The following is a 26809-nucleotide window of genomic DNA, read 5'->3' as shown; positions in this document are numbered from 1 at the left end:
ACTTTAGCTGCTTTTTCCAAATATTTACGATTAGCGAGAGTATGTTTAGGTTGGTCATGTCAACACAACTTAAATTGCTGGGAGTGGGACAGTTGACATTTATATTGCTTGATATTGCGAACATTTGGGTGATGTTCTCCGAATACACCGCAATTTCCAGTAATGTTGTTAGGCTGTTTTTGGTAGTTATTTTTTCAAGTATTTCACAATTTCTGAAGCTGTGTTCCAAAGAATGAGAAGATGCGTAAAATATGGTTGCAACTCGCTCGTAGAGATCCAAATGAGATAGCGGTCTCGACGTGTGTTTATTTCTGTGAGGATCATTTTGATGTAAGAAAACGCTCCATATGAAACTACTTATCCTATTAGTTGTCTACGCCTTTGAAGTATTATCCCGGTTGCAAAGTGTAAAGTATAATTACGTACAGGTTAGTGTGTTTATGTTTACTTTTGCGAAGTAGCTCGTCACGATATGATACGCTAACCATATATATCTAGTTAAAAGTCGTTCTCTAAGCTACAAATTTCATATTGTTTTGTACCACCATAAAGTATTAAGCTGCGCTTACAGCTGTCAGTTTTAATATTTACAGCACTGATGCATTACTTCCGTATAGTACCTTATGGTTGATTTGCGTTTCCAGAAACGCATTTTCGAGAGCTTTCCAGAAACGCATTTTCGAGAGCATCAGATGGATTAAACTACTGAAATTCAAAGTTCATAACATGCATCCGATGAATCAGATACGGTGGCCTAGTCCAAAACTATTACTGCGAAATGCAGTTCAGCAGTGAGGGAAGTAATTCATCTTAGGTCACATTCACAACACGTTTTTAAAAAGTAGTGTTTTCAGGTAGACATCGTTGTACTGGCGTATTGGAAAGTATTTCGCAAAAGTAAATAAATAAACAATTTACAATAGTATTACTAACTAATCACGAACCAGTTATGCATTCAATTTAACGATATCAGTAAAGGATTTGCTACCAGACTAGAAAAATTCATGTGGTCTAGTGTCATTTGTAACTGAAATTTCATATTACAGCTAGAAAGGGATGTTGAAAACTTTTACCAGTACAGATTGGGCTTCAGTAAAAAATTACTTTTGGTGAAAGGAGTTTTGCCATCGAAATTACACTGCCAACAAAATCGCAGCAAAAGATTCAGTGATTGTAGTACATCCAGAAGACAAAAAAATTGCTTTATTCGAGAATGTGAAGCAACAGCTCAGTCAAGTTCAGAAAATGTGATTGCTACCAGTAACGAAAGTGTTGGTATTGAGATGCAAAATGGTAATGAATTAGTGTCCATAGTTAAATGACGAGTTGTTAATATAATAGTTGCCAAATTGTTATAATGTGTGAATTCTTATAATTTTTCATTGCCTATTGTGTTTCAAGTAATGTATAAAGAGAAAATATTTTGTATTTTCAGAATCCTGTAATGAAATAACAGCACAACATTCTGCAGCGGCTAATAAATGTATAGGCCTTCAGATAAATTTGGAACCTTATTGTAGAAGCAAGTCAGTACCGTGCCTTTCGGGGAAACGACCGTCTTTACTTTCCATTCCACTAAAGGTATGTTGCAGCACCGCTTTGCTAGGTATTTAACAGCGCTTTCCGGCTCTTTTCTCTGTCACAACAACGAATGGCATTTAGTACCACTTTTCACGTACCACTTCGAACAACAGTTATTTTTCGCATTGGAGTACACGCAGCTTAAGGACCACGTACAGTTCCGTCACTTAGTTTTATAAATATGAGTGTCAATCGCAAAGAACACTACCATACACGAATCAACAATAGGTTAACAATGGGTACGGCGCACAATAGTTGTAAGGTTGGCAGAGGGAATAACATTTCGGAGCACCAAGAAGCCAGCCGATTTCCTCTAAACACAGAGGGGCCAGGTAAGAGTGCGCGATCAATACAATTTTTACGTTACTTTTCGACATCCACTTTATTCCTCTTTCATGTCTAGTATTTTCGTCGTTTGTGTATTGGCGGATTGAAAAAGTGACGTGATTGGCTGGTTACTCCACGTGTCACAGTCGACCACAGTCTAACATGTTAGACTCTATGCTGCGATACGCTTCCTTTCTTCGGTTTGTTGTGTTACTGTACATTGGCAAGAAGTGCGATACCGGTATATAAAAACACAATCCCACAAAGACAAAAACAATGACGGCGCACAAAGACATTTAAGCATTTATTCTTCCCAGTTTGCAGTGTGTAAGCCTGGATTTAGTACTATGGGGAGGAGCGATAGTATAATAACGAGACTCTTCCCGTTAGCTTCGCGGGCGTATGCTAGTTAACTTTCCTAATATTGTGTGACCATGTTTTGCAAAACTGATTAGTTAAAACATGGCGCACAAGCCCATCAGATTGTGTTTGTTTTCCATGGACCATCCTGCTGGTTTGCCTTCATGTCATTAAAGCTACATTTGATAATGGAACCTAAAGCGAATTTTTATCATTGAAATCTTGTGTAGTAATACAATACTCCTTTCTTAAGATATACATATTTTTCGACACACTACATGAATGTAAATTTGTATCATTGTAGTCTTGGTATAGCAACACAATACCCCTTTCTTAGAACATATGATTTCCGACACTACAAATGCAACATCATCTAGCAAATGCTGTTATCTTATCGACATATGTCGGTTGCGGGTTGGACCTCCCTCGTATCACACGCAAACAAAACGTAAACTGTCAGATGCTGTTGATGTTTTCATGTGGAGGTTAAGAAAATTAGAAGGAATTTTTCAGTGAGAACTACTGATTTACGTCCCAAAACAATTGGCGTTGGAGATGGTAAGAAACAATGTCGAATGAGTCGTTGAGGTTTATTCGCCAAACTCTAGTGGTCTCTCTCTCTGCGTTCTCGTAATTGGCGCTTGCCGCAACAATTAATAATTTGCTGTAATCGTATCGAAGACTGTAATGCTTCAGGTTTGTATGATAATGATAACAATGAAAACTAATAAGAGAAATTCGATTTATAAGCCTGTAGGCTATACTTTCTAAGGAGATAATGCTTTCTACACCTAGCAATGAGTGCTTAAAAATTTTGTATTTCGTGTCTCTTAATCTATTAGACATAAATTGAATTAGATGATGGGGGCAGTATTAACCCTTTGGCATAATGTAAACATATACAGTAAAATGAAATGTGCTCGAGTATAAAAAAACTGATTTATTTTCGTCTCTTTGCTTTTTAATGAAGACCGCCAGTGTGTTGCAAAATTTAACACAAAAATTATTCACACACATTTACAAAAAAGCTTGTTTTGCTCATTTATGGTGAGATGTGCTGCTTCTTTGGTAGTTAGCAGTTGTCAGAAAATTCTAAGGCTGTCCTGGACACTTGTTTGTAAATACTAGGGTTGTTTTTGGAACATGAAACTTCTGAATGGAGGTGCTGTGTTTCCAAGGAAGACTGTGTGTTGACATACAGTGACTATGTTCTGAAGTGAAATAATGCTTTTAAATGCAAGTGGTAGAATCACAAAGTATTAGCCTGTATAATATGTTGCAAGGAACTAGAAAAAGCCACAGTAGAGAGGAAGTTGAGGTTAACTGAAATTCAGGTTTAATTGGACCATCACATTAATTAACAATTCAAGAGAGAAAATTGTTTTTTCATGCCGTAAATTTGACCATATACCATATGCCAGGAAGACAAGAGGTAGAAAGAAATGAAAATCAACTGTTCTTACCTGTTAGATGCAGCAGCAAAAGACAGAAGATCAAACCAGTTGTCAAAAAAGCATCCAGTCAACAAAGTAAAGCCTTCAGTCAAATGCCAAATATTGGAAGAGGGCAGTAGCAAGTCTCAAGATGCTCATTATGTGCAGTACATTGATTCCTCTGATACTGATATGTACACAAGTAGCGATGAAAATGTTGGGCTGAGGTTTTCAGGTGTTCTGCCATCTTACATTTCCCGGGCGATCCTTTGTAAAGTTTTATCAAATGTTGAAACAGTGAAGGAGAAGATTTCATTGTAATCAAAGTAGAATGGAAAACTGCCATTAGTGATCACTGTTAAGTTGCTCAAGTATTTAAAATGTACGATGATGGCTACTAAGTAAAATGTTTTACTAGAGTTGTTTCTACTACAATTTGAAGCTGCAGATGATGATGATGATGATACCTTTGTTGCTTCAAATAAAGTAACTGCCAGCCATGGCATTAGGGCCCATTATGAAAACATGATTTGGCTCTAGATTGACATTGCTAAATTCACTGTGCACTAGTTTAGTTATTTCCATGATTTTCATTGTTAATATACTTATAAAGGTGTATTTACCATCATTATTAATGTTGTTGCAATACATTTTTGTATTTAGGACCCTGCAATTCATTTATTTAACAGAAGGGTCCTTAAACCCTGACATATGGCCCAGTTAACTCAGCCCAGAGTTGCCACAAGTTCTGGAAATCAGGGAATTTCTTATTTATTTATGTATTTATTTTTTTACTGAGATGTCATGCATTGTTGCTGGCTGGGTGCAGCTGAGTACGAGAGTTGCTTCCCTACTCCCTCATTCTTACTGCTTCTCCCCTGTCCACCACTATGGCCAAAAATTTATTTGTGAGTGTGTGGTTGTCTTTTCTGTGCGCCTGTCTGCGGGCCTGCTAATCTGAAGCCCATCATTTCCCACTAATGTGCAGACCTGCCTGTCAGATATAGTCTCCTGATCTGCCTGCAGGTCAGGTCTGTTTGTGGGTGATTTTTGTGGTTCATCCATGGACGCAGGACTGCGGTCGTCCTTGGCAGGTCAGAGGCCATGGACGATGGTTTTCAGGAATAACGACCATGTCACTGCAAGTACATTGTACAGTGTGGCGTTTTATAGACATTTTATTTATTCTTGTACATTTTGACACTTCAACAGTATATATATATATGTATGTATATGTGTGGATGGATATATGTGTGTGTGCGAGTGTAACCCGTCCTTTTTTCCCCCTAAGGTAAGTCTTTCCGCTCCCGGGATTGGAATGACTCCTTACCCTCTCCCTTAAAACCCACTTCCTTTCGTCTTTCCCTCTCCTTCCCTCTTTCCTGATGAGGCAACAGTTTGTTGCGAAAGCTTGAATTTTGTGTGTGTGTATGTATGTGTCTGTTTGTGTTTCTGTCGACCTGCCAGTGCTTTAGTTCAAGACGCCTACTTTTTTCTGAGGTTATTTCTGAAATCAGTTAATGTATTTTAATCTGCCGTACGAATCCAAGGAAATGCATATTTTTGTCACCAAATGTGTTTCGTTTCATTGGAATAAAATAACATCATTGGTCTTGATGAAAGATACATACCATTTGGCTTGCTTTCTCTGTCTAAAAACAGAACATTGTGAAAGATGTTGATGTTAGTACTTAAGCTTTTTGCTCACACGTTTAGAAATACGGAAGTCATTACATTTTTTTGTCAACTTACATCTTTACGTACCATTGAGATCTCAAAACTTGTCTGGAAATCAGGAGAGTATCAGGGAATTTCACTTGGAGAAACTTGGGGAAACCCTGCCAGCCACAGAAATGAAACGGTCCAAATGTAGGGTCAAAGTTCTTCTCCAGTCCTATAAAATCTGTGTTAGATAATAAAAAAATGAAAGTTAGATAATAAAAAAATGAAAGTGCCTATAGTTTTTGTACATATTTTCCTCCAGATTCACGAATAGAGGTTTAAAAAGACTCATTCTTTGAGTAAGGTTTCAAGGGAAGAAAAAATATGTCAATTTAACTCCAGCTTCTTCTACCATCCTGGACACACATGTGCTGCAAATGTTTCAGGTAATTCTTAGAGCAAAACAGACTGAACTTAATCTTTGCAAGTTTCATTACAGGATCTTTATATAATTTAATTTGTGTCAGTAGATTTGTAAATTATGTTTTTTGTGATACTTTCATTACTCAACACTGGATTTAGGTCTTCATTCTGTTTTATTTTCACTTTTTGCATCAGCTTATCTTCATTTGCATTGCCATCATTTTAATACTGAAAGAAGAGTAGAACTGTCTCAATAGTTGTACACAAGGATTTCTTTGCATCATTTGCAACTGCATGGCTTTGGTTGCATTATCTGTTCATACCATGTATATAAATGAGAAACAGTATGAGACATTTCTTTGTGTCCAATACTAAACTGATTTTGTAATTGAAAATGACTGACATCAGTCCTGCAATCTCTGTTCTGTTCCAAAACATTTTTTGGCTTGTCCTTAGATATCGAATGCATCCAATTCTGGCTATGGAATTCTTTTCTGGGGATCACAGATACAAACATGGACACAGTTTTCAAACTGCAGAAAATTATTGTAAGAAAAATAACTAAAAGTAATGGTCGAGCTCATTACAAAGAACTATTAAAAAAACAGGGTGTCCTTACTGCTCCAAGTGAATCTATGTACCAGCCAGTTGTGTATATTTGGGAAAACATTAACAAATATTTGACTAATAGTCCTATACATAGTCGCGGAACAAGAGTCAGTTTGGACTTGCATTTACCAAGGAAAAACAAACAAAATTCAAAACAGGATTTTTTTCTATCAGAGAATATAATTGTACAATAAATTGTCCAAGAAAATGAAACTTATTCTAAATATATGTTTAACTTTTTACTTATATTTATTTATTTTCAGATAGGAAGTCGTACAATCTGTGTACCAAGTTTCATGTAAACATTCCTCTTGCTAAGACATCCACAACTGTTATTCATCACCAATGATAAAATCTGCTACATTTGTAAGAATTGTATTCCTAAAAGGGAAAGCATAACTCATATTCAGGACCTTTGTCCCATCTTCAGGTGCATGTGAAAAATTTTAAATCAATAACAACACCCATCCACATTTTTAATGCAAGAAGAGCTAAACAGAATCAATAGGAATCCATTAGGAAAAACCCCAATATATAGATTAAAATATGAATCCATACAAGGTACATAACTGAGTTAAAAATAGATAAAAATGTGTTAAAATAGTGCATCCCTAGTACAGGGCTTGAAACAGGAGATCCTATTTGATCCTTGGCCTGTCGGAAAGCCCCTTGTACAGCAGGACCTGCATAAATAGAGAAAGGTCCCTGGGAGATTCCATGGTTATATTTTGAAATCGGTGCTTTATTATGTTGGCTTTTTGTCAGCCTATAAACCGATATTTTCTTTTGTAAATCGTCATCATCATTATCATACATTGTTATTCAGGCAAAGATCTTGAATTGATACTTAAGCTGGAAAGAGCATTAAAATTAAAAAAAACAAGAATGTAATTTATATTGTGGCTCATGTTATGAATTTGGGACACCCTATTGCTAATGTACAATTTAGGCCAAAAGTGTCCGCAAACTATGAGGATTGTGGATCTGGTTTTTATCACGGAAAGTGCAAATTAGGTTGCAGATTTCTAAAAATATTTATACTATGTGAAATATTGTCATATATTGAAAAAAGCGTGTCACTCAATGTTATGTGACTCATGTTACTTGCTACTTATTCCGGGAAAAACTTTTCCCTGCAGGCAGAGAAATGAAATATGACACTATTTACCAAGTAAGATAAACTTAACATTAACATTTCACTTTTTTAACACTATTACTAATTACAAAAGCATGACATCTTGGGAAATAAACTGTAATTTTAATTAAGTCAGAGAACTGAAAATACCTTCTTGCATTGACAACATGAGGTGGATTAATTTTCTTTATAATTTTGTCCTGTGTGTACAGAATTTCATCACATTTTGCAGGCCAGTTCCACACTTCATTGCACTGAGTAGATAATAATTTCAAAAATTGCACATACTTCTCCAGCATAGAATTTACCATTATATTCTACTTTGTACCAGTCTCTAATTTTTGCTCTTTCGTTTCTTCAGTATGATCTGCAGCAGGGAAATTCTTTGGAGACAGTAGATATGTTTGTAGTACTCATATCTTGTAGTACCAGTCTCTAATTTTTGCTCTTTCATTTCTTCAGTATGATCTGCAGCAGGGAAATTCTTTGGAGACAGTAGATATGTTTGTAGTACTCATATCTTGTAGTGAAACCAGTGAATGCTTTTTATGTTTGGTACTGATGATGCTGAAGAAAATATTCAAGCCAGATTAAGTTTCACATTGATTCCTTGAACTTCATCAGTAGACATATGAAAAACATGTGCACATAATTGTGATACTTGCAGCTGCCTGAGCAAAAGCAGATGCATCACCTATTACAAATTTTTGCCTTTTTACTGCATTGCAGACTTGGCGTTTCGCAGCTGCACAAATTCCATTTTCAGGTGTAGTTGACAGTACATTGTATACAATCACAGTGTCCTTGGAGTGAAAATACTAACTTGTGCTTGTACCCAGTGTGCACTTTGCACCTCATCTTGATTCTCATCTTGATTAACACAAGTGTAATTTTCAGTAAAATCAATAAGCAGCAATGCATACTTCTTAGAATCTTGGCTCAGAACCATTTCCTTTTTCTGATAATAAGATGCAGATTGAATTCTCTTTGTATAGCAATGAAAAAGAAACTGGGGAGCTATGGAAAAAATGTATATCACTGTATCAGCTTTAGAGCCATTTTTTTCCATCTTCCAAACATACCACAATAAATTCACAATTTCCAGCTTCTGACATGTCACCTTAATTCTGCCAACAAAACTCACTGGGTGCATGGCATATGATAGCCGATACTAATGTGTTTCTGTCATCTGGAATATTACCAAGTTTCTTATGAAGGCTGCTGATAGTGTTTATGAAATTTTCATTATATTTATACAAACATACATTATGCGGTAGTTTGCTGCTTAATTGAACATGTGGTGGCCATATTTCCCTGTGTTTTCTAACTTTCACCCTAGTTTTAGCACTTCTTCCTTCTAATAACAGTCATTGCTTATGTTGACTCATCTGTTGTTTCTGCTTCTGATGACTTCTTCTAGCTTCATCCAGATGCTTCTTCTTAAATTCTTCATATTTTCCTTCACTTTTTAACTTTTCCCTCCTCCTTTTCTGCCTTTCTGCTGTTGTTAAGGCCAACCTTTTTTTTTTTTACAATGTTGGTTGAAATTGGGAAAATTTTAATAGTGATATTAGTAAGACCTTCACACAAAGAAGTAAATTACTGAACAAGGTGAATTTAGCTCTTACATTCATCTTAATATAATAACTTAATTACAGGAAAGCAGCTCATGTTACATGGAGGTTCATGCTGTTGTATTATATTATTTATCCTCACATATAATTTGCCTGCTTCAATTTTGTACTGTTGGTGCAGGACATTGAGCTATGTCATTGTAATGTAAATAATGATATACTAATTCTTACCTGCCAATTAGTTGAAAATTACATGAAAAACATACGGCCTTATAAAAATGATTACAAATTATGGAGGGAAAGCAATAATGGGCAACAAACCATTGTTGCTATACAATAAAAGTCTAGCCTTTTCAAACAACATGTAAAAAGTACCAAATTTTAAACATTCAAAAATCATAAGTATGTCCTACTTTACACAGAATATACCCTATCGATTTAAAAGAGCGGAAACTGCTGTTGAATCAGATATAGAACATTGATTGCTCAACATCCCATTATAAAACTAACTATTTTAATAGGGACCTTTATCCCTTTATGTAGGTCTTCCTCTGTAACAGGCTTTCTTACAGCCCAAGGGTCAAAGAGTATCTGCTGTTTCATGCCTTGTACCAGGGATCCACCATTTTAACATATTTTAACCTGTTTATGCATCATTTACCGACTCACATTGTAATGTACGTATAGGGTGTTTTTCTAATGAATTACTGTTCATTTTGTTTAGCTTTTGTGATGGTTAACAATCTTGATGGGAGCTTTTATTGAATGATGCAGATGCACCTGAAGATGGGACAAAGGTGCCAAAACCAGGTTATGCTATCCTTTTTTAGAAATGAATAATTTTTGCAACTGTAGCAGATTTTATAATTGACAATTATGTGAAACCATTCCAGATGTTCCAGAGTTTATTTTGTAGGACCCCCACCCGTCCCCTGTCAGGTTAGGTGTTATCAATACTGTCATCCATCAGCCAGTGATTTCAAATAATGTGGATTTGTCACCAGGTAATTTTTTTACCCCCTTAACCTCCCCAATCCAGTCATATGGGCACAAGTAGTGTTTTATCCCAGCTATTTGTTTTGCCAGTAGTGTCATGTATGTATGAAGTTTGATTGAAATCACAGGTCTAGTGAAGTGAACTGTGATGCAATTGGCTTACAACATTTTTTTGGTTGTTGTGATGGACTGATGGGCAGTGTAAAGTGATTTCTATTGTGCCCTGATATCGTGAAGTTTCTAATGTGATTTGAGGTATTAATAACAAGAAAATTTCCATCCAAAATCACTTATTCCTGTGGAGCTACCAACAGTTTGTCAGTTTTTGCTTTGGTTTTGTTTTCATATTAATATGAATTAATTCACCAATTACTGATGTCATCTGTTGGTTGTTACGTGAGGCTCGTCTGTCTGCCATGTTAATGAAGTCATCAGTTCAACAGTGTTTTTTACTAATTCCTACATTGCTCCAAGCATCCTAGTGATTTGCCTAAAAGTCATCACCCCCCTGCCCTTCATCCTTCTCTCTTTCCCCTTTGCAGCATCTCTCAGCCCTTTGAGTACTATGACTTCCCTAAAACACACATGCACACACGGGAGTCACTGATTATGTTACAAACTTTCAGGCATGAGGGATGATGGAGAAGGGTGATTGTATCAATTTGAGATGAGGAACCCTGGTCCAGAAATGACCAAGTCAAAAGTTATAAGCTAATATCAATTTGATACCTCTGACAGTGGACCTCTTCTACTGCAGATACTTTTCTTTCAATATTTTGGAAGGAGGTAGTATATACCAAATCAAGAAAAAAATGTGTAGTAAACATGGCATCTAAGGTGCTTACCCTAAGGGCTACGAGCACGAGATGTTTCACAGTGGCAAAGGTGAAAAAGTCCTCATAGCTCATAAGTCATACATTTTAGAGCTCAAGTTTCAACATTTTTTTCCCTTGTTTTGGTACATACAAGCTCCTCCCAATATATGGAAAACAAAGAGCTTCTAGTAGAAGAGCTGTGTGTCACAATATTGGAGGTGAACAAGTGCTCTTTTAAGATGTGCACTGTAGAACTCAAGTTGACCGGACATTTTTACCTTGTTTTGGTGTAAGGAACCCATCCTTAGAGACTGTAAAGGGATTTAGTTACACTGTGTGTGTGTGTGTGTTTCTTTCAGATAGAGAACCTCCGTTTTAATGAATCGCTGTGGACTCAGATATGTTTTCCTTAAATGGGGGTTCTGCCTAGGTACATGGAAGGAGTGACACTCAAATTTGAAATGCCGAAGTAAATTTAAAACATAAATGTCAACTGTTCGAACACCCAGGTTTTCATTTACAACATGAAATGTAGAATCAAATGCATCAGTTCTTAATCATGATAACAGACACACCTGATATTCTCCGATTACAGTGCCCTCTACCACAAATGGGAAACAGTTGTTTGAGTAAATCACACATATGAGGGTGGATTGAAAAGTTCTTGGAACCAAACAAAAAAAAAAAAAAAATACTTACATCACTGAAACTTTTTAAATTTTTCAATGTAGTCTCCTTGTAGATTAATGTGCTTTGTCAAATGATGGTCCAGTGCCTTGATCCCATCTTGAAAATGAGTTTCCTCCATGCCTGCAAAATAGTTGTCAACTCCGTCTGTCAATTCTTCTTTTGCAGTGAATCTTCGTCCACAAAGAAAAATTTTCAGTTTTGGGAAGAGATGGAATCAAGCCATATCAAGTGAATAAGTCGGGTGTGGCAACAATTCATACCTTAGTTCGTGTAATTTTGCCATGGTGGCTGCACATGTGTGCAGGCGTGCATTGTCTTGATGGAAGATGACTTTCTTCCTTGCCTAACCTGGCTTTTCTTCATGTATCTTTTGTTGCAATTTGTCCAGGAGGTTAGCATAGTATTCTCCAGTAATAGTTTGCCCAGTGGGGAGATACTCTACAAACAGAATCCCCTTTGCATCCCAGAACACTGATGCCATGACCTTTCCCACCAAAGAAATTGTCTTTGCTTTCTTTGATGGTGGAGAATCAGCATGTTTCCACTGCTTTGACTGTTGTTTCGTCTCTGGGTCGAGTAGGCACCCAAGTTTCATCTGTGGGCACAAACAATGCGACGAAGCTAGCTGCCTCCTTAAATTCGTTTTTTCATTTTTGACTAATTACTATTAACATTTGTGAGTATAATCTGCATTTTCATAAAAGAGAAAGTTTGGTCTTCAGTTTTAAAGGATATAGCACCAGATCTAATTTTGTGCTTAGTTTTGTGTATGTAATTAATTTGCTAATTCATTTTGATTATTCCTAGTTAGTATCTTTTGTTATAGGGTTAAATCAGTAATTGTTTTGCAACTTAAATTCTATTGTTGACTTATAAACTGATGTAAATTCTGTAATAAAGATAAACATTTGGAAAAAGAATCACTAGGCTTTTTAAGATATTTATTTGGCTCTATTCGGAAACCTGTTAGGAAAGCCAGCTTTTAATTAATTCCAGTTTCGTCAAAAGTATTGTTTGTATAACTATATCTGTTAATTTCATCATTTAAACAAATAATTCAGCTTAAACCTAGTAGTAGAAGAAACTGTTAAAAAGGAAGAATTTTTCCATTCATTTAGGTGATTGAATGAAGTATGTTTTAATTGTAATTTCTGTAACTTTAACATCGAACAGTGTATAGTTTCAGTACCTATTATTGTGATGATATATAAAGGCCCGGTTTTTAGTCCCAAGACAGTCAGTCCACGGCCGAGTTTCAGACAAGAAACTTCTGTTGATTAGAACAATAATAATGCATCAACTTAACTGTGAAATAAGTGTAACACAGTTAGGCCATGTATTAAAACAATGACAGTGTCTGTTCAATACATACCATATTATTCTGCAAGCACTGCACGGTTAGATTTTTTCTGCTCATAGCCCGCATCTCGTGGTCGTGCGGTAGCGTTCTCGCTTCCCACGCCCGGGTTCCCGGGTTCGATTCCCGGCGGGGTCAGGGATTTTCTCTGCCTCGTGATGGCTGGGTGTTGTGTGCTGTCCTTAGGTTAGTTAGGTTTAAGTAGTTCTAAGTTCTAGGGGACTGATGACCATAGATGTTAAGTCCCATAGTGCTCAGAGCCGTTTGACCGTTTTTCTGCTCATAGATATTTAACAGCAAACTATTGTAGCAGGATGCTGATGTTTGCCTGCAACCTATTAGTGAGGCTTATTAAAATTTGCCAATAGTTAACTGGCCATATTAGCTGTGTATATTGGGGGGTTGTGGACAGTGAAAGTAAAGAACTGTGAAACGCTACTGTGCACCTGTCCTCTACATCATTTATAGTAGTCAGTGTTGAACTTCCACCTCCTATTTTTCGGCCAGTATAACAATGCAGTACATTGACACCATCAGGAAAGAAATAAAGCAGGCGAACTTCACAACCGGTGCAAAAAATCTTGTTCATTTCTTCTAAAAGGGGCCAAATATTGTTCTGGTATGTCCATTCTCATGTATTTTTGATCCAGCGTCAAGAGTTGCAACACCCACCTTGCAGATAATTTCTAATTTTTCTTTTGAAATATGATATACCCTTTCAGATGACATCTGGCAAGCGGGAGCAATTTCACACACTTTCAATCGGCGATCCTCCACGACCATTTTGTGCACTTTTGCAATGATTTCTGGAGCAGTGACACATCTTTGCCAAACACTGTACAGATCATCATCCAAGCTCTCCCAACCAAATTTGAATTCATGTGTCAACTTGGCAACAGTTGAATATGAATGAGAAGAATACCCCATTGTATTCTGGAAATCGGCATGTATGTCCTCCGCTTTCATACCTTTCTTTATGAAGTGCTTAATCATTGCTCGAGTCACAATTTTTTTTTATCTTCGCAAATCACTATGTGGTAACAACAACAGAGCCATACCACCACAGCTCTCTTCCAGGAGCACTGATGTGGCGTGTGTTTACAGACAACAGTCCAATGAATATCACATGAACAACTCATTGTGCTAGTGCTGACCTCTTGTGGTGATTCCGAGAACTTTTCAAACCACCCTCTTATTTCTTGGCATAGAATCTGAATATGCAATAAAGGGGGTGGGGGATTCCCACTTGAAAATATGAAGTTGACCACGGGGGTGGCTGGTTATGTGGTGGCCAGTTGTAGCACAGACCAATGTCCTCTTTACAAATATGAACTTCTCATCTAGAATTTATTTTATTTTATTTATTTATTTATTTATTTTTTCATTCAGTGTTTCATTTTCGAGATATTTAGTTATCACAAATTAAAACAGTCACCATTTATACTTGATAGACAAAGTTAGTTACTTATCGCAAGTGTCGGGCTTCACACCACACTTGATTAAATAGACAGCACATGAGTAAAGGTTCTCATCTCTTTCATGTGTATCTGTTGCACAAATACTATCCACTAGTGCACTAGATTACATCCATTAGTAATACACGTTTCTCAATTTAGTCAGTTATGAGTATTGAAACTGCCTGTCTGTTTTAAGTTTGAATGTATTGCCTTTGCAGTGACATTATAGTCACCATGTTCTTAATGTTGTTTGTCACATGTTCACTATGTCACTGGTCAAAGCTGATGACCGGTATCACAATTTCCTCCCTGTCGGTTATGTCTTTCTCCAACAGAACGTTTCCATCTATTAGGGCATATATTTACTAAGTTTTATTCCAGTAGCTCCTAGTGTTCCAGAGTTACACTGATATGTCACTACATTCCCATCCCATCCCCACAAATAGAGCTGCAAGAATTGCATTATTCTGACAGTATCTTTTTTCCCTTGTGGACGTATCACTCCCCAAGACCTGTGTACTAAATTTGGTTGAAGTTTCTCCTTGCCTTTGGAAACTATGCTTTCATGTCATTCCAACATACTCATCACCTTTCCTAATAGTTCTTTGATTGTGTAAGTCTCTTAATGTTTTTTTTTCCAGATATTAAGCCATGTGTAACAAATTTGGTGGCTTCAGGTGTTCTCGAGTTGTGCTTTCCAGTTGTCACTGAATGTCATCAGTGCTGTCACTGATCATACAAGCAACCACAAAAAGTGTAGTGTACCTCACTTTGATTATTTTTGTGTCAACACCTTCTCCTCCACACTTGCCCTCCCACCTCACTCCTAAGGGTGCAGGGGTTGTCTTATCCTAACATCATGTTTCACCAGATAATAAGTCATACATTTATCAGATTTTGCTGAAAGTGTTCCAGGCATTGCCAAGTTATGGTTGTGTGTCATTTTCCCTACCCAATCTCCATAAAGAAGGGCTCTACATTTTATGAAAGCCATTCACGTGCTGTGCTTGTTCACAGTATGCTGGTAATGTGTCTCTATCAAGTTGGAGGCAACCAGTGGGGTATTATATGGTAGTCAGTGGTAATTTGCTAACTAGATAAATTTTCGTGCCACTTTATGTAAATACAGAAAATTTAGATAGCGCCATCCGCTCTAATTCATATCTTTTGCCACTACAACAAATATTTATATTTCATACAAAATCATTAATTACATTTCAACATAAAAAAGCATATGAATATATGTAATAATTGCTGAAGTCATATTTGTAATATCGGCAATATTGTATCATAATGCGACAAAAAGAAAATCGGTCCAGATCGCGAATGGTGTTTATTTTTTTGATTGACATAGTTTATTTTTTTGATTGACATAGAATGAAAAATGAGAGAAAACTCATTGCCTTGATGGCTATTTAATCTTGGATTATTGCTGGAGTATTACACAGCTGCAACATGGTTTTTATGAAGGGAGGTTAACATCATTGACACACTGTCAGTTACATTATAGTTGACTTGGGGCATTTTTGACAGTTCCTACCAGGTAGAATTATACAGATTGACAATTTTTTTTAATAGTTGTATATTTGAGTGCTGAGATGTTGGATAAGGAAATAAGTACAGGGGGAAAGAGAGTGTCGGACTCTCACCTGTAGTGATATCTGAAGTATTGAGTTTTGACTTCTTGTTATGGATTGACAAAATACCACAGCCAACAATAAACTGTGGGTTGATGAGTGACCCATAAGGCACAGCAGACACCTCTCAGAGCCTCTCACAAAGAAGTCATTGTACTCTATCAACCACATATTGGTCATGAGACACTTGCCTGTGAGTTCATCTGATAGTGTGTATGAGGTGCCCCATGACAGTGTATGAGTGGTAGTCATAAAGTTTTAGTGTTATCGTGAAAAAATAAAATTACTTAATGCAGGAACGTGTTTGCAGTTGTGGTGCACATTGGAGTCCCTTAACCACAGCACCACAAAGGCCACTAGGGCATCCAAATCAACTGTCACACAATGTTCACAAAGAAGTGTTGTGTGGTAATTCATTTTCGGCAGCTGCAGAAATGTCACAGCTGAGTCACGACAATCCAGCACTAAAGAAGTCATATGGATTGACCTTACAGAGCTGCAGCATTTTTGCTCCTGCTGAAAAAAAGTTACTGCACAACACACTGCTTTATCAGTGCGTTGTGCTATTCTCTCTCAGTTCCTCTGGTGGCATTTGAATGTAACAGCTCATTCTTCATATGATTCCGAGAACTGATTTAGCTTACCTTTCATGCAAAACGATCTGATTCAGGTTGCTTAATTAACTGTTACATCATTAGGTAGGATCCATGTAGGTAATTTCACTTTTGAACAATGAAATATAATTTTCAGTAACATCATGTCAAGTTTCTCATCAGTCTTGCATCCATCCACTGCAGGGAACATATAATCAATTTGTTTGGTTACAGTTAGAAGCATTCTGTTATGAACAATCAAATAATAAAACATACACCAAACATACTGATTTTATAATGTTTGAAACCTGTAACTACTCGGATTAACATACTAAAAAGTCAGCTTAATATGCAATTGGTAATCATCACAACATAATTACTGAAACACATAAAACAAAATCTTATTGATGATATAACCAAAGCGATTATTTGGACCATTCTAATATTTATTGAAATTCTATTCATATAAAAAAAAATGTACGCATATTTGAAACCAGAAACATGTTAGGAAGATCTGGGATGGGGTAGTTATAGAACAGTTAACAACAATGTAATCAGCATTATTTATTCAAATCATTTCACTTATTTTTCCATGAAAAAGACAGATGTGTATTTGACATTGTATAGTATTTTATGTAATTCAACTGTAATCACTGAACGATAACATTTTCTGTAATAGTGAACAACTTCTGCAATAGTTATTAAGAAAATTACAATACATGATGGTGTTCTGACTGCCAGTGACTGTATATAAGGCCCATGAGGAAAAGTGTAGTACAGTGTAAGATCTTGATGAGGACTCTGTGACATAATAAATAGCACATCTGAAACAAGAACTGTCTACACTCTTATTGAGAACTGTGCAGTTCTCCTGCTCATTTTCGCTTTACAAACTTCCACGAAACAGTATCTGCAGTGGAGCATCAACAGCAAGATAAGATGGCGATGTTAATTATTATTCTGAAAATACTGAGTTACCTCCACCAAACTGCACATTAATGTTACGAAAAGATGATTAACTTCCAGTTTGTTTTCATTTTTGTGACAGTGTCTTTTATCCCCAGTGTAGCAGGTACGCCACATGTCCTTTGGTACTCTGGCACAGCGACACTAAAGTGTACCTGGGCTGCAGACATGTACCTGTTAACAAACAAGAAGTTAACTAAAAACTTTATTTGTTAACTTTTATTTGTAATGATGGCCAAAGTAGGGAAGATGTAATATGCAGACTGGCATAGCAAGGAAAACAGTTCCAAAAAAAGAGAAGTTTGATAACGTGGAAAGTAAATTAGTGTTAAGTATTGTGTGGAGATCTTTGCAGTGTAGCCTTGTATGGAAGTGAAGTGTGGACGATAAACAGTCCAGACGAGAGGAGAAAAGAAGCTTTTGAAAGTTGGAGCTGCAGAAGAATGCTGACCATTAGGTGGGGAGGTAATTAGTGAGGTGGTACTGAGATTGGTAAGTGAGATAAATGGGGGAAGGGGGGAGATGAACATTGTAGAGGGAAACCAAGAATTCACTACAGTAAGCAGGGTCATATGTTGCCATAGCTATGCGAAGGTGAAAAGGTTTCTGTGGGATAATAGCTTGGAGAGCTGTGTCAGACCAGTTTACAGGCTAAAGACCACATGTTTCATTTTTTGCAACAGTAATTAATATTTTATGTTTACCCTTCACACGCGTTACACTCATCTGAGTCAAGTTGAAAACTGAACCCAAACCAGTGGTGGATACATATGGGGGCACGTAGTGTGCGCACCCCTGCTTTCGGGGCTGCCCGCATTGCCATCTGCACCGGCCCCGTCAGCCAGCCCGCACGCTATTCATTCATTTTTTTTCATCAGTCAACTCAACTGAATCGAGTTATCGAGTAGTTGTACTTCCCTACGTAGCACGCATGTCCACGTCATCATATTTTATACATTTCTGTCTGGCACATAGATAGCTAACACATACCTACGAGCAAAGTCGCGGCCATTGTAGTGATCTCGATATGTTATTCTGTGTGGCAATTGTTCAAGAAAAGTCGCGAATATTCTACTGTTTTCTTGTACAGAGAACCTTCGATAGATGCGTTACAAATATGGACTATTTGCTGAAGAGGAAGCTAGTTTACATTCAGAAGCATAAACGTCCTTAATGATTGTGATTCTGTTATGCAAGCATTGTCTGTTTGTCCTAGATCTGACTGTCCTACTTTGCACAGGCTGTACAAAATATTTGCTTGTCTAACTGCATCTATTGCTACAGCAGAAATAAGTTTTTCAGTATTGCAGCATACAAAGACGTGGCTGAGGTCGACAATGGAAGAGGATTGACTTAATGGCTTAGCTCTATTGAACACTCGTCCTGACATTGATTGTCCTATTGACGATGTAATTAATCAATTTACCAGGAAGAATAGGTACATAGAATTCATCATTTAAGGAAGAAGATCACAATTGTAACTTTTTTATATCATAATATGGCTTTGTCTTGTCTATCTATATAATCAGTTTAGATTAAACTTTCGTAAACTTTGCATGTGACTTGATTATTTTTTATTACAGTAAAAGTAAATTATTTTTTACTATGGTAAAAGTTTTTTTTTTTTTTTTTTTTTTTTTTTACGGTAAAAGTAAAGGTAGCTCAAGATATTTTTCGCGCCCCCCTCCTTGAGGTTTTTCTGTATCACCACTGACCTGAACACCTTCCAACTCATAGTACTCAAAGATGGTACTGTAGTTAGTGAATGAGTGAATGAATACTGCATTTGTTAAGAGGAAACTGGATATTTCAGAAAAAATGTAGTGCCCTTTTAAGTTACTGTTGTGAGGATGGATGTGCAAGCCGTTGCTCTCACCACATCAAGGTTCTCAAGAGGTCTCCAGCTATGTTTTGGCCCCATAATGAGACACTTAAGTGTACATTTCTAGTGTTCTAACCTGATGACCATTTTAGTTCCTGCAAATAATATTTCTCACCCATTTTTAGGTAGAAAAGGTCAGTACTTTTGAGATCCCTGTTAGTACATCGTGCACTGGTGTCACCGTAAGGTGTGCACGCTTCTTGCCTTAGATGTTGTTCTTCGCTGGGGTCCTTTTGCTGAGCTGCTTCCACGCTGCACCCCCCCCCCCCCCCCTTTCTTCCCCTCCCCCTAAGTTCTCCTTCGAGTGCTTCATTTTAATAACACAGTACAGATGTTAGCCATGATGGCAAGGTCAATAGCACTGAAATAGACTGTTACATTTTCTCTTTTGGTATTACAATTTTAGTTGAATTTCCTGAGGGTTGAGGAACATATTACTATGCTGTTTAGTCCATTTATAACCATCATAATCTGTATTCTTGTTTCTTGCATTGTTCTTGATAACATGTTTTAGACGTTTCTGCTCTTTCCTTGCTCCTAAAAATAGTTCCTTGTGCCCCTCCTACTTCTACCAAATTAATAGTTCCTGACTGCCCTTACACATAATTTGAATAACATTTCGTGTTGTGCATTTTCAATAGACTTTAGCCACCATTTCATGATAGTGCCTCCTTATTGTGTTCATTGTTTTCTAAATTTTTAACATTTCAGTAACATTTGATGTTGACACAAGGCCCAAACTTACCCATACTGGATGTAGGCAGGAGAATAATGGAGGTGGCATGCAATTAGTGTACGACCAACAGCGTAACCTCGAATCTCATAAAAATTCTTTTTATATAACACCAAACAAATGTGGCTCACTGTTATACAGCAGGTGAGACTCCGTGTGTGAAGTTGCTAGGCATCCAGATGCATAATAAACTGAAGCGGCACTATTTCAAGGATAAAAGCTCAATTCTGCATTCTTTGCACCCAGAAATCCTTTTAAGTGTGTTGAGCTGCACTAGCATGCTTTTACTTAGTATTGTCTTACAGCATAATTTTCTGGGTATTGCAATTAAGTTGAAAGAGGTTTTCAGTATACGCAAGCGTGCAATAAGAATATTGTCTAAAGTTGAGAAACATAAGAGAACTTGTGATTGTTACACTTACATGATGATAAATTACTTCGGAGTGGTATCTGTACTTAATGACAAGGGTGAATTTAGGATGAATTCTGCAATTCACTACAACAATAGTAGTGATAAAATGACTTCCACATAAACTATTCATTCCTCTGTAGGGCTCAGAATGGAGTTTTATACTCTGATGCAAAGGTTTATAACAGGTTGCTAGTAGAAATCAGATTGGAAACCTCATAACTTGAAAAGCAGAGTAAGGGATACGTATCAGAATATTGCATTGTGTTACACAGACACTGAGTTTGCGAGTATATAGCCAGCTGACAGTGTTCTGTGTAAAGTAATTATTTTGTTTGCAGTATTGTATGAAACCAATAGCTGAGTGCTATAATGGAACAAGCAGTGGCAGTTTTTGCAGTTGCTGTTTTTCTCCTAATATGAACACTTAAAATAATCTAGAAGTAGTACCCAGAGCTGTCCGTGTGAGTACATTAGCACTAGTCATAATTTGTTGTTAGTATACGTTGTGGAAATGAGCTGCAGATGCTGTTTGTGCCTATTAATGTACAACTTGATTTATTACAAATGCCTAAAGCCTGTGTTTTATTATGTGATTTATGCTAAACAATGTGTGAAATGAATTAATAAATGACAGTTCTTTCAATTGACCGTTGCTCTTCTCTCTAATGTTGTGCTAATGTGTCGGGCCTGTTATCTGCTCACAGGCATCTACAGGAGAGGAAGCGCCACACGCACTGTCTGGCGAGATAGAAATCAAAGAGGAACCAGTAAGTATATTAATGGAAATATTCATTGTGGCTTTTCATTGGTGTATTTCTTTTTGTGCAGCCATCATTAAAATATTCAGTCCATTGTCTCCCCAACAAATCTTTGTGCACAGGTAAAAAGTAGGTGTATGGATGTACACATGGCTACTGCTGTGTGTGTGTGTGTGTGTGTGTGTGTGTGTGTGTGTGTGTGTGTGTGTTTGCTTGTTTGTTTGTACCTTTGTAAGTAACTGTATGCAGAATTGAAGTTCCATAAAGGATAATAAGTTGTTGGCCTATTAGTTATGTTATTTGTGAAAAGATAACACTAAGAATATAAATTCAGAGATATGCTACTTTGCTACTTAAAACCTTTTGAACTTTAATCAAAAGCTGAGCAGAAGTATGGCAGTGCCTCAGTTTCATTCATTTCACTCGCACATCATGTTGAGTGTTCCCATAATGGAGAAGATTCTTTTGGGATGTGGCATGAATAAAGTTATACATTGACAGCAGCCGGCATTGCTGTAAAGTATACTAATACCAAAACAAGTCTCATGCTGGCCTATTAATGCTGATAATTATGAAACATACAAACCTGTGAAGCTCTCCTGTTGATCAAATAAACCTATGACCATTTGTTCTGCTCCTCCTTGTATACCTTCAATAACCTCAGTTATTCCTGTTTGAAATTGGTTCCACACGCTTTAGCGATATTCTTAGATGGGACACACTGATGCTGTTAAACAGTCTCTCTTTTACATTGCTTTGAATTCATATTGATATCTGACAGAATATTTTCGCAGGTGTTTTCAGTTAGTGCTTAATTTAAAATAACTGCATCATCCACAAAAGTCTGAAGGTACTATCAATATTTTCTGCCAGATCATTAATGTACAACATGAATAGCAAATGTCCCAACACACTTCCCTGGGGCACACCTAAAGTTGCGTCTACATCTATCCAGTTGATATTCCATCCCGGAGTTTCTTTTGCTTGATTTCAGTTTTACTTCCAGTGTTCCCCTGCAGTGTTTACAGAGACTAGTTACTAACATTCCATTGCTTCTCCCTATAGTGATCCCCTACAATTGCGTCCTCTCTGTCTAGAAATGCTCTGTCCAGTCACAAATTACATCGTAATTGCCTTACTTCGTGTTACTCTGGTGCTGAGTCAAGTGCTACCTGAAGACTCGTATGTTGTTTCTGTGTTAAACATAAATTTAATTTTATAGAATTCCTTTCTGTTTTCAAGACCTTTAATTCTCATGCTGCTCTATTCTTCAAAAATCAGCTGAGAAATTTGGAAACTGAGGTTGATATGAACATAAATGTTTTTACTAAAGAGTTATTTGGGAGGGTCGGACATCATAATCCCCATGGATCGTCACCCACATCCCCCCCCCTCCCCCCTCCCACCTCCCTTTTCTCAGATACGCACTTGCCCACAAGGAATATTGTTGCTTTATGACATTGTCAGTATTTATTCCTAAATTCTTGACACTTTCTACAACACCACTATTTAAGTGAATGCATTGTGCAACATTTCAACACAACACAAAGAACTTTTTCTATAAGTATTACATACATAGCATCCAGATCCTTCTAGAGCAGGATGTATTTCAAATGAATTTTAGTATGATTGTCTTAATTGAAATTATTTTTCAGGTATAATTTTCAAAATGTTTTCTGGAAGTAATTATGTATATAAATATAATAGAGGGAAACATTCCAGGTGGGAAAAATATATCTAAAAACAAAGATGATGTGACTTACCAAACGAAAGTGCTGGCATGTTGATAGACACACAAACAAACACAAACATACTTGTGTGTATGTTTGTGTTTGTTTGTGTGTCTATCAACATGCCAGCGCTTTCGTTTGGTAAGTCACATCATCTTTGTTTTTAGATATAATTATGTATATAGATATTTATGTACCTAATAATTAATAATGAAGGTTGCAAATTTGGACAATATAAAAATTATCGGCTTCTTGTCATTGTATAATTGTCAGTTGAATTATTGGTAATAAAACTAGAAAAATAAAAAAACAAATTTTGTTTGCATAAAAACTGAAGCATAATAATATTAGTTTCACTGTAAAGTGCTTTTTGACTCATTTAGTTTAACATTTGTGATTACTAATTTTTGTGGCTGAAGACTAATGTTGCTAAATGGATCGATATGAAAAATAAAATGGTGTGCTGGTGATCAAATATATACAAAATTATCTGTAAATGTGTATTGTATAGTTTAAATATAAAAATTAACCCACGTCAGGCCGAAATTTATGCGGAATCGAATAACCAATTGAAGTATGAAAGTTCTGAGGAGGCAAGACTCATTAAAAGTGCTGAACTGCTCTCCTGACATTGTGTGCCCAATGTACAATATGTACTGTATGTGTATTTGTACTCTAGCTCTAGAAAGAATCAATGCTGGAAGCTAACAAGTTTTATGGCTTTTTTTTTTTGTGTGTGTGTGTCAGAAAATTAACCATTCTTTTTGTGTATCAGTCTTAGTGGATGTACAGCTTGCTTAATATGTGAACTGAAGTTCAAGTCTCAACCCTGAGAAATAAGGTCTTGTTATGTGCAGAATAGTATAATAAATTACTATTGTGCATGTAATTTTTTATTTTTATTTTGGGTGTCTGTCTGAACCCATTCTGTTTCCTTACCTGCAGATATTGACTGACCCCTACCAGCAATCACTGGAAGAAATTGAACAGATCTTCATAAAAGAAGAGAACATTGTAAGTATTACTATCTATTCTTTTCCACATGTGTGGTAGCATTTTACTCAGCTTTTAATTACATGGTGTGTCTTGTATTGATGTTCCTTTTTTAAATTGTGCCAGCACAAAAAAAAGATAATATACTGCAAATTAATGTATGTGTGTAAGACTTGTTCAAAAAGTGAGAGACAAGTTACTAGATTTCATGAGGTTTGTAACTGTCTTACTCACGAAGTTCTAAATTTTCCTGTACTGAAAACTGCTGTTATCATCAGTGTTATTACTAAATCTTGTGTTCATTCTTACCGTTGTTAACTGTAGCTGAAGAATCTAGATGATGACTATTAACAATAGCGACTGTAATGGCGAAAACAGGTTTAGATTAGAAAGGTTGATTTAATAGGTGACAAACTTCAGTAAAATTCACCTTTCAACAGATCATCTTAAAAGAGAATATTGCATGCAACATTAGGAATAATCTCCCTAGTTGATATCCTGTAGGAATCTTAATTACTGTTACCTCAGTATTACTTTCACAACTGTCCTGTTTGGTAGGAGCCGCTCTCCATTTGCATCTGTCAATTTGTGCCGGTGCCGAGCCGGCTCAGCCAGCATTGTTAGATTTAAAAAAAAATACCCTTTTATTATCAGTAATTATGGATTTCACTGGTGCACTGCTGTTTTGTAATATTGTGCCTGAGCAATAGTAACAAGTGTATAATTGCGAAGGAATAAATACCTAAAAATTAAATAGATGCTTGGTATGCTCATAGGTTTTAACAATAGTGTTTGAACTCACATCTTGTAGGTGGCTCTATGGGAGAGGACGAAATAACGCAACAGTCGCCTAATGTAATGTAGGGGCACCTGTACTGCCCTCAGAGTTCTTGAAAATGACACACACAATTTCTGTTGTCATATAAGGCCCCAGTGTTAATAGGAGCCCTTTACAGTGGGCTGTTCTGTGGGTGATTATTAATAAAACATTAAACCAGTGTGTCTGAGGAAACAAAAAAATTATTTTACTTTAACTTTTGGTGTTTTGAGTTTAGAGGAATTGTTTCCTTTTCATGTTATTTCCTTCTCTGATCACATTTTTTTTTTCTTTTTTGTGCATCGTAGCAGTTTAAATACATCCATTTGTTTTCCTAATGTTGCATACAACTCCAGTGTAACAATTTTTGTAGTCTCAAGTGTAGCTGTTCCTCACCTTTCTTCCTTTTTCAAACCAGAATCATTGTGATTTTACCATTAAGTTTAACTTGAGCAACAGGGAATTCTCAGATCCTCAACTGATTGATAAATGTACACAATTCTTCAAGTGCCTCATCTTCAAAGCAACTGGTGATCATTAGCGTGTTCTGCTGTGTGCCCATAACTTTTCTGAACAGCAATTCTTTTCTCAACCCAAACCTGGGTTCTTTAGCTAGGATAATGTTTTGTGTCCTGGACCACATCTGGGGACTGGTGATATTTATTATGGTGCATTATGTTGCCAAAGTATTAGAATTTGCGTTTCTTGATGGTATTTAGAATTTTTAAATTTTTGCTCATGCGGTGCAGTACTTCCACATTTGTGACTTCATCTGTCCATTGTATCCTCAGCATTCTCCGATATGCCCACATTCAGATGCTTCCAATTTATTACTTAATATTGTATAGAATTACCTGTGCATTCTTACTATTACATAAGAATACAAACAGTTACATGTCGTAATTCTTAGGCAGTGGGCATAGGACAAAAAATCTTGATATGGTTTCATTGTGGTTCTGAAATGGTTCCAAAAAGACCCAAATTGCAATGGGACACTCGTATTTTTGTGTTGCAATCTGCATCTGATACTATTTGGGTGTCAGTACATTCTGCATTGTGTAAACTTCTGAAATAAGAGCTTAACAACCACAAAATTATCACTCTACATATTAGATAACATTTATAACACACAAGTATTATAAATAAGTTACTTTCACATGAGAGAGTTCACTACATTAAATTATAGGTGACATGAGAACGTATGACTCTTTTTAATACGCCAATTTTTCTACCATCAAAATATGTAGTTGCAACTGTGACAAACATGTCATTCGTATGGCTGCGCTGTCTCCTCACAGTGGTTGATGGGATTTGTACCGTCATTGCATGTAGTTGCAACTGTGATTAGCTGGTACAAACATGTTGTTCGTATGCCTATGCTGTGTCCTCACGGTGGTTCCTTACAAAGAAATTCTTCCAGTTCTTGTAAAGATACTGGAAGATAACTGCAGGTCTGAAATTGCGTTTTTAAGACAGACCACAGTGGCTAGGCAGTATTCAGACCTGTGGATTGTGGACACCTCATGTGACCTGTGTTCCGTGAAGTTTTGGGTACTGCTGTGTGTGTGCATAACAAGCTGCCACAATATTTCAGCACTGTCTTCTAGCCACCTTCAGGTATATGTCATTGCACCAAGTTGCAGATATCTGGCAGTTCACCTGAAATTTCATAGGACGATATTGAGGGTGAGATATTGTGTGAAAAGCTTGTAAGGGTGTTCCAGGGTAGGTTGTGGTTAGAAATATTGTTAAAAAATTTTATATGCTACACCATTTCTGAGTTAATTAACATTGAAGTTAGCTGTAAAGACTGTTGTGTGTGCAGTTTCAAGTAGCCCACCATATACAGTTAGTGTCAGCTGTTCTCAA

At 36.7% G+C, this 26809-nt stretch overlaps 1 protein-coding gene across 2 annotated transcripts in view; it reads left to right on the top strand.

The window, feature by feature from the left end:
- Positions 1–225: 225 nt before the first annotated feature.
- LOC124551051 (zinc finger and SCAN domain-containing protein 31-like) overlaps positions 226–26809 on the top strand; it is an 80327-nt gene continuing 53743 nt past the window's right edge. For both annotated transcript variants that reach the window (XM_047125922.1, XM_047125921.1), the window contains exons 1-5: positions 226–330; positions 1047–1293; positions 1436–1581; positions 21347–21409; positions 24076–24144. In XM_047125922.1, the coding sequence (XP_046981878.1) occupies positions 241–330; positions 1047–1293; positions 1436–1581; positions 21347–21409; positions 24076–24144 (615 nt within the window). In that variant the 5' untranslated portion in view covers positions 226–240. The remainder of the gene's footprint in view (positions 331–1046; positions 1294–1435; positions 1582–21346; positions 21410–24075; positions 24145–26809) is intronic.

Source organism: Schistocerca americana, chromosome 9, assembly GCF_021461395.2.
Source record: "Schistocerca americana isolate TAMUIC-IGC-003095 chromosome 9, iqSchAmer2.1, whole genome shotgun sequence".
NCBI lineage: Eukaryota > Metazoa > Arthropoda > Insecta > Orthoptera > Acrididae > Schistocerca > Schistocerca americana.
This window is presented reverse-complemented; position numbering and strand designations above follow the sequence as displayed.